This window comes from Seriola aureovittata, chromosome 10 (assembly GCF_021018895.1).
Source record: "Seriola aureovittata isolate HTS-2021-v1 ecotype China chromosome 10, ASM2101889v1, whole genome shotgun sequence".
In the NCBI taxonomy this organism is placed as follows: Eukaryota; Metazoa; Chordata; class Actinopteri; order Carangiformes; family Carangidae; genus Seriola; species Seriola aureovittata.
In genome coordinates this window covers 26,773,220-26,781,378 of record NC_079373.1, presented here as the reverse complement: position 1 = coordinate 26,781,378, position 8,159 = coordinate 26,773,220, and the positions used below count along the sequence as shown (strand labels likewise).

Below are 8,159 nucleotides of genomic sequence, written 5' to 3'. Positions count from 1 at the left end.
ACTTTTTTTCACTGCTAACACTACTGTCTGCTTTGAACAAACGTGTTGGCTGCAGCGGTCAATTTATGGAAAGCTAAGCTAAATAAAACAAACTGTGTAAATAATGAATATAATTCATAACTGTTATCAGTGTTTAACTGCTAGCCCACGACTGACCGGGAATAAATTTAATGAATAACAAAATAAATGAAAACTGGAGTCTTGCAATTCATGTATGTAGCTATTCATCAACTTATTGATTTGATTAAGGCTACTTAATCTGTTAATTTGGGCATTTTGGGGCAGAAGAATTATACTTCATTTACGGACCCATTATAACTCTTAATTGCTTTTCTATTTGTACTTCAACAAATTGTGGACATATGTTTTTCAATTCCTATAATGAAAGCAGAAAAGAATAGTGAATGTGAAATTTTGCGTAAAAAAATAACAGGATTTATTAAACCTTCAGTACTTGGGTCATGGAAACCAAACAATACATATTCCTATTTTAGGGGGAAATTATTACAAACTCTGGACGTAATAAAAGCAGTCACTTCCTTACAAAAATTAGTGCAATATTTTTAAAATTTGTATTTTGCAGTTTTTCCGGTCACGTACGTCATCCAGACGCGACGTACAGCTGTGTTTCTCTGGTGTGGTACTGCGCATGCGCAATCACAGGAGTCCTTGGCTTGTCGGCCTGTTGTAGGTTACTGATCCTGTGAGGGGACACCGACAAGATGCAGAGCTGGACTCAGTTATATCGCTCTCTGGCCACGGTAAGCACGGATCTTACTAACCCACGAACCAGCCTGCGTGGTCCGGGTCGGTTTCAGGCTTGTCTCGCCAGCGGTAGGGCCCGTGGATACTGGTGTTTTCAGACCCGCGGCTCGGGCCTGGCTAGCGGGTCAGCTAACAGCTCCGGTCCGGTGAAATCATATGGAGAGGACGCAACGCCAGGCTCCACTGGGGAAACCTGCAATTTAAACTCTTTGTGGTTAATGTCGAAAAAAAGATCTCGCTCAATGTGTAATTCATAATGTGTCCAATTTTATAAGTTTTACTTTTAATCGGCGTGAGTAAAATAAACAAAAAGACCCATATTTTAATAAAAATACCGCTTTTGTTGAGGAAAACACATGCAACATTAGCTAGTTCATAGTGCAAACAAATCGTAAACGTTTTGAGATGAGGGATATTTGTCTGCTGGGTTTAAAGATTTCTACTAAAATTAGAGATTAAGTTGGTGAGTTTTCAGTTTTCTCTCCCTATAAAAACACGTTAGCACGCTTAGCTAGTTAGCAGCGGTTACCTAACTCTTAACGTAAGTTATGTCAGAAGCTCAGCGACTTTAAGTAGCGTCCTCTCACAACTGTACGAAGTTAACAACCACCAAATTTCTAATCATTCCTCTCTGTTGAGAAACTATATTCAGCATTTCCCTTTTTTCTACTACTCATAGATTGTGCCAAAGTACGTTTGGTGGCTAACTAGCTAGCAACCTGCTCAGCTAGAAAAGGCTAAACAGATGCTGGTTCAGTTCCCAACACTGACAGCTTGCACCAACTGCAGCTGTGTGTATGTTGTGGGCAAATGACATAGTTTATTGAAGTATGAAATAAATGCAACCCCTAAGACTTAATTCAAATGCTAAAGCACTGGTACTTCTTATTTAATGACCTTAAAAAGTAGAAAAAATAAGCAGTAATTGTGGCATGTGCAATTAGATATTCTTAATGTATAAAACCAAAGACAAGAGAGGAACGTGAAAATCTTCCTTCTATTTGCCAATTTGTGTTTACTTAACCTGGATTTTTCTCTTTATAACTTTGTAATTGTGTTGCTGATGGAGTTATGACAAAGTTTCCATCTTCCCAAATCTGTTTTTCACAGTGGTTTTCACTCAGCTGTCGTCAGCGTGTAGTTGAGCAGGTGAACAAGGACATTTTTAGTGAAGGAAATGAACAGAAGAAATAACAAGAGGAAGAGTTGCAGTGAAATACTGGAAATAGACATTTGTGCTTAGAGAGAATAAGATCAGGAACAAAGATCTCTTTATATCAGAAGTGGAACTGGTTCGATTACTTTTACCTGACTGCTTTCATTCTCACATATTGTTAAATGTGTTTTCAGTTTTGGTTTGTGACACTCTTTTCCTCACTTGTGTTCTTCTGTTTGCTTCAAAGCGGAGCCACCACCTGCCCTGCAAACTGCACGGAGCTACTGCTGTGTCGGCCCGAACCTACGCTGACAAAGCAGCAAGTAAGAAGACTGTAAATCTTATCACCTGTCTTCATTAGCGATATGTTCTCCTATGAACTTTAGCCACATGTTTGATAATTGTTGCCCCTTTAGCTGATACTGGACCTTCTCTTCACAAGAGATTTGTTCTCCAGCGGCACACACAAGAGTGTCTGTCTGAGTTTTCAAATGTTTTGTGTCGGTTTTTAATTGGTTGATGCATCCATTTCAAAACCCCCCCCCCATGTCTTATCTCTGTGCTCTGAGCTGCTGTGTGATAAATGTGTGATCAAAGTCACTGTGTTGCTTCGCTGTAGTCGATGCTGACGTCACAGTGGTGGGCTCCGGTCCAGGCGGCTACGTCGCTGCCATCAAAGCCGCGCAGCTCGGCTTCAAGGTAACGCCCCTCTCTGACGGCTCATGTACATGTAATAATGATTTACTAATAGAAATCAGATTTTCATTTTTACTTAATTAGATATTTTATTGTCATATAATGGAAACAAATCTGCTGATCCCGGGTCAGAAAGGGTGAAAACATTAATGCTGATGATGCATTTCCTTTGACAGACAGTGTGTGTTGAGAAAAATGTCACGCTGGGTGGAACCTGTCTGAATGTCGGCTGCATCCCCTCAAAGGTAAGTGACTGTTTTTACGTCTGATCAGATTGATCTGTTTAAAATGCATTAAAGGTCTGATGTAAGTGTATAAACACGGTTCCTAAAGTCATGTTAAGTGATATTTTGCGTCTGCAGGCTCTGCTGAACAATTCCTACTTGTACCACATGGCTCACGGCAAGGACTTTGAAAGCAGAGGCATTGAAAGTAAGAGGCTTCACTGACTTTAAAGTTTAACCTTTTGTGTTGCTCACTGGGGTCGGTACAGACACTAAAGTGGCTTTCGGATAGAGAACCGTTAAAGATGAGCTTCTGTAGCATCTTCACCTCAACACCCGTCTATAAAAAGTCAGAGAAGTTTGGAAAAATTCTTGTGTGTGTGTCTTCCTCTGTGTGTTTGTGTGTGTGTGTGTGTGTGTGTGTGTGTGTTGTGTGTGTGTGTGTGTGTGTGTGTGTGTGTGTGTGTGTGTCTCAGTTTCAGGCATCTCGTTGAACCTGGAGAAGATGATGGCTCAGAAGAGCGGGGCGGTCAAAGCTCTGACCGGAGGAATCGCACATCTATTCAAACAGAACAAAGTCAGACTTCTTTCTCTCTGTGCTTTAATGTTTGTTCACTAACGTCTTATTCACAGTCCGAACCACAGGTAAATGTCTTAACAGTGTGACACCCCCCCCCCCTCAGGTGACCCATGTCAACGGTTTCGGGAGGGTGACGGGTAAGAACCAGGTGACGGCCACAGTAGCAGACGGCAGCGAGCAGGTCATCAACACTAAGAACATCCTCATCGCCACCGGCTCCGAGGTCACGCCCTTCCCCGGGATCCATGTGCGTCTCAGTTTCACTCGTATTCAGTTAAAGAAATGTGTGAAATGAAATGTTTAACGCGCTGGTCAAACATGTGACAGTCTAATATTGTTTGTATGTCTTTGTAGATCGATGAGGACACCATCGTGTCGTCGACGGGAGCGCTGTCCCTGAAGAAAGTGCCAGAGGAGCTGATTGTGATCGGAGCCGGAGTCATCGGCGTGGAGCTGGTCAGCATCACCTCAGCCTCATTCACTGAGAAATTCATTTATATGTTAGATAGTGACTGACTGATGAGATATGAGTCGTAGTCGTCTTAGTCACGCACATGTTTGACACTCCCGTCCTGCAGGGGTCGGTGTGGCAGCGTCTGGGCTCTAAGGTCACAGCGGTGGAGTTCCTGGGCCACGTGGGCGGCATGGGCATCGACATGGAGATCTCCAAGAACTTCCAGCGCATCCTGCAGAAGCAGGGCGTCAAGTTCAAGCTCAGCACCAAAGTCATGGGAGCCACCAAACGGCCTGACGGCAAGATCGACGTGGCGTGAGTAAAGACGCCGAAGCCTCAGATCCTGTGAGGAGACTTGAGATGTAAACTCCACAGGAAGCGGTTGGTAGTTAATATTACGAGTGTTGGTGTGTTCCAGAGTCGAGGCGGCGGCCGGAGGGAAGAACGAGACGCTGACGTGCGACGTGCTGCTGGTCTGTATCGGCAGACGACCTTTCACCCAGAAGCTCGGTCTGGATTCCGTCGGCATCGAGCTGGACAACAGGGGCCGCGTTCCCGTCAACAACCGCTTCCAGACCAAAGTGCCCAGGTAACCGCCGCGCTCAGGCTGACCAACGGACAGGAGCGATCCCGGACCCGTCAGCATCTCTGAAACCGTCCTCCAGCTTATTGATGATCACATGACCTTTACTGGAGTTATGAGGCCCCTTAGAACAGTTTGATTAATCCAATAAAGATTTATTGGCTGCCATTTTTTAAGATTTGGTTATGAAATAATTTCGTTAAATATGAGCAGCTGTAAAATCATCAGAACAGAAAATAATAACTTGAGTGGGAATTTAAAGTTTTATCAATAACAACACAAATACAGTAAAAACATCAAATAGTTATTTATTACATAATGGAAAAGAAGTAACACTGATGCTCTCGGAGCTCCAGCTGCAAACAAAGAGAAAAAAAATTACACAATAAATAAATAAATAAGAAGAATATCAGAAAATAATAATAAGTAATTATAATAATTACAAAATATGAACAAATGACAAGAAAGAAGAGAAATAAATATAAAAATAATAATAATAAGTTATAAATCCCCATTATCCCATTCCCACCTCTCACCACTTAAATTATTGATAAAGTCAATTCAAGTTGTTTCATACCATGAAATATCAAATCTGTTCATGCAGCCGATAAGAAAACTTAAATTCACATACGTAAATATAAAGCTTCCAACATTTACCTGCTCTGGGTTACAGTGACGTGTGGTGTAGCATTGACCTTTGACCTGTCTGTCAATAATTCTCAAGACGTTTCTGTGATTGTGTGTTTTTTTTTTTTCTTCCCTCTGTCAGTATTTATGCGATCGGTGACGTGGTCGCCGGGCCGATGTTGGCCCACAAGGCCGAGGACGAGGGCATCATCTGTGTGGAGGGCATGGCCGGCGGCGCCGTGCACATCGACTACAACTGCGTTCCCTCCGTCATCTACACGCACCCCGAGGTGGCCTGGGTGGGCAAGACGGAGGAGCAGGTCAAAGAGGAGGTGAGAGTCGTCCGCTGCGATTAATGTTTTGTTTAACTTTGTTTTCCTGCATGAAAAGTGAAAGAACTGTGTTTTACAGCCTCGCTCTCTCCTCCTCTTCAGGGCGTCCCGTACAGAGTCGGCAAGTTCCCCTTCGCAGCCAACAGCCGAGCCAAGACCAACGCCGACACCGACGGCATGGTGAAGATCCTGAGCCACAAGGAGACGGACAGGATGCTGGGAGCGCACATCCTCGGATCTGTGAGAGCAAAAAGCAGCATGAGCGAGCGAAGGAGCGGCGGCTCGTCTTCAGCCCCGCGTCACAATCTGAGACTGACGCTTCCTGTCTGTTTGTTTCTCCGCAGGGAGCCGGAGAGATGATCAATGAAGCTGCTTTGGCCATGGAGTACGGAGCTTCCTGCGAGGACATCGCCAGAGTCTGCCACGCCCATCCTGTACGTAACACACACACACACACACACACACACACACACACACACACATTAACACAATAAGGCTGAACAATTGTAAGATACACTTTTTTTTTGTGATCTGTTAATTGATATGTTGATTAATCATAATTGTTTCAGCTCTATTTTAAAACTTAATTAAACTCTGTAAAGAACAAATTTCTGACTTAAAGTGAGAGTCAACCAGGAGACAGAGTGTTAATATGTGACTTCACCACTGAGCATCTGTCAGCAGAATGTAAACATTATAAAATGTTTGTGACACTATAATATAGTTGAAGAAATAGGAGAACTGTAAGTGTTTATTAATGCACGGTATTTGTCAACAAATGTAACTTCTCATACGAGTGTGTTGTGAGGGATTCATGTTATTGATAAATACATATATATAATATATTTATATAAACATATAAAATATGTTTATTCTACTTAGAAACGGGAAAGTTAAAGTAAAAGAGACACAAAGAAATAATCTGCGAAAATAAAAATGGTTTAAAAAAACAAACAAAAAAACATATTAACAGTTAAAACTCAAACTAACTCTCTTCCTCTGCCTCCTCCTCTTCCTCATCCACCCTCTCTTCCTCCTCCTCCTCAGACGGTGTCGGAGGCCTTCAGAGAAGCGAACCTGGCTGCCTCCTTCGGCAAAGCCATCAACTTCTGATCCTCCAGCCGCTGTCGCACCTTCAGTGTACATAACAGAGGAGAAACAGGAAGCCGTGTGTCTGCGTCCCGACCTCCAGCCGACCCTCTGTACATCAGCACTGTACCACATCTAGTTCTAATGTTATTTAAATGTTGCAGTAAAATAAATGAAGGGGGTTTGGGCGGTAAATAAACAATGACTGCAGATCAGTCTTTTTTGAGTTTAAAGATCCCACATGAACATATGACGCACGTATTTACAGAACATAGAGATATACTTATTATCTTGGCTGCGGTTTCTCTTGTAAAGGAAGAAAGGAGGGTTTTTTTGTTTTTCAGTTTTTTTACAGTGTAAAATGATGAAACACGACAAACCTGACGGGTAATCAGAGCGGGAAACTGTCGCTGCTCCAGGATCCACACATTCAACTTTTCAGATTGATATTGTTTTATTTTGTTTAACCAGGTGGGAAACCTGGACCAGACGGCGACGATACAAAAACAAAATGGATCATTTGTGCATCGAAAGTTTAAAACGTCTTCTCACGAGCTTCAGGCACATTTCACTGTCTTAAAGTTAAAACCACTTTTGATTTTAAATCAAAGTATAAAATCCTCTAATTTAAGGAAAAATAATTTAAGGAATAAAATTAAAAGCATAAACATGAGCTTCCTGGTCCTCTTCCTCTCACCACAGAACAAACAAAAAAAAAACAGCATTTACGTTTTTATAACTTAAATCCAACACTTACTGTGACGACACTGATTTGGTCTGAAACCGAAGCTCAACAGCAGATTTCTGATTTTAACTTTTTAAAATCAGTATGAATTCATTTTGTGGCGACAAGCTGGGAAACTGTTTCCTGCTCTGATTACTTCACTGTGATTGGCTCTGGCCTGCTGTTGCTTATCTCACTATTTAAACCAATAAATGCAGAATCCATTAAATAAAACTTCAGTGTTTGACTTGACGTCGACTGACAAGTTTTTGTTTTCAATCACTTCCTCTTACAATCACTTCCTGTTCAGGCCTCGGTCTGTGTGATGTGTCGCTGGACCACGTGTGAAGGTACAGGTGTGTTCACAGCTCAGACTCAGTGATTTACTCTATAATAATTCATATTTCAGACACTTGTAATAACTTTATTGTCCTGTAATCTGAAGACACAGTCAGACAAAGTGTTTAGTAAATAATGACAGAACCTTCGTCTTCATTCTGTTTAGAGCTTGAATTTAACTGACAGAGACATGTTAAAAACACAGAGACAAGATGAACATACAGAGCTGCATGTTTAAAAACAGACATGTTTAGGAGACTATCGTTTGTTTGTTTGTTTGTTTGGGTGGGAGGGGTCAGTCAATATGTTTGTGGCCTTTCTAAAACACTGGTCTGCACATGTTGTTTATGGTTGGTTATTGTTATTGTTAGTTTAGCATTTGGTCATTAGCACTAGAGAAAGACACATCTGAGGCGTTAAATTTGCTAGTTGCTCGTGTTTTAGCCAGAAAGATTGAAAAACTGATTTGACCATAAAAACTTTATTGAGACGCGTCAGTGAACAGACTTCCTTCTGTTTCATGACTCAAACTGTATTTGAATAACTTGTATTTTAGCAGCAGAGACTCCACCTCTGTTTGAACACTGACT

General features: G+C 41.9%; 1 protein-coding gene across 1 annotated transcript; it reads left to right on the top strand.

Moving 5' to 3' along the window:
• The first annotated feature begins 617 nt into the window (after positions 1-617).
• On the top strand, positions 618-7,482 carry dldh (dihydrolipoamide dehydrogenase). Its single transcript, XM_056388077.1, has 14 exons — positions 618-761; positions 2,169-2,244; positions 2,541-2,620; positions 2,794-2,862; positions 2,980-3,049; positions 3,318-3,418; positions 3,525-3,668; positions 3,776-3,877; positions 4,000-4,190; positions 4,294-4,464; positions 5,228-5,417; positions 5,520-5,657; positions 5,762-5,851; positions 6,465-7,482. Exons 1-14 carry the CDS (start codon positions 723-725, stop codon positions 6,528-6,530), a joined length of 1,527 nt encoding a protein of 508 aa, XP_056244052.1. The 5' UTR covers positions 618-722; the 3' UTR covers positions 6,531-7,482.
• Positions 7,483-8,159: the final 677 nt, after the last annotated feature.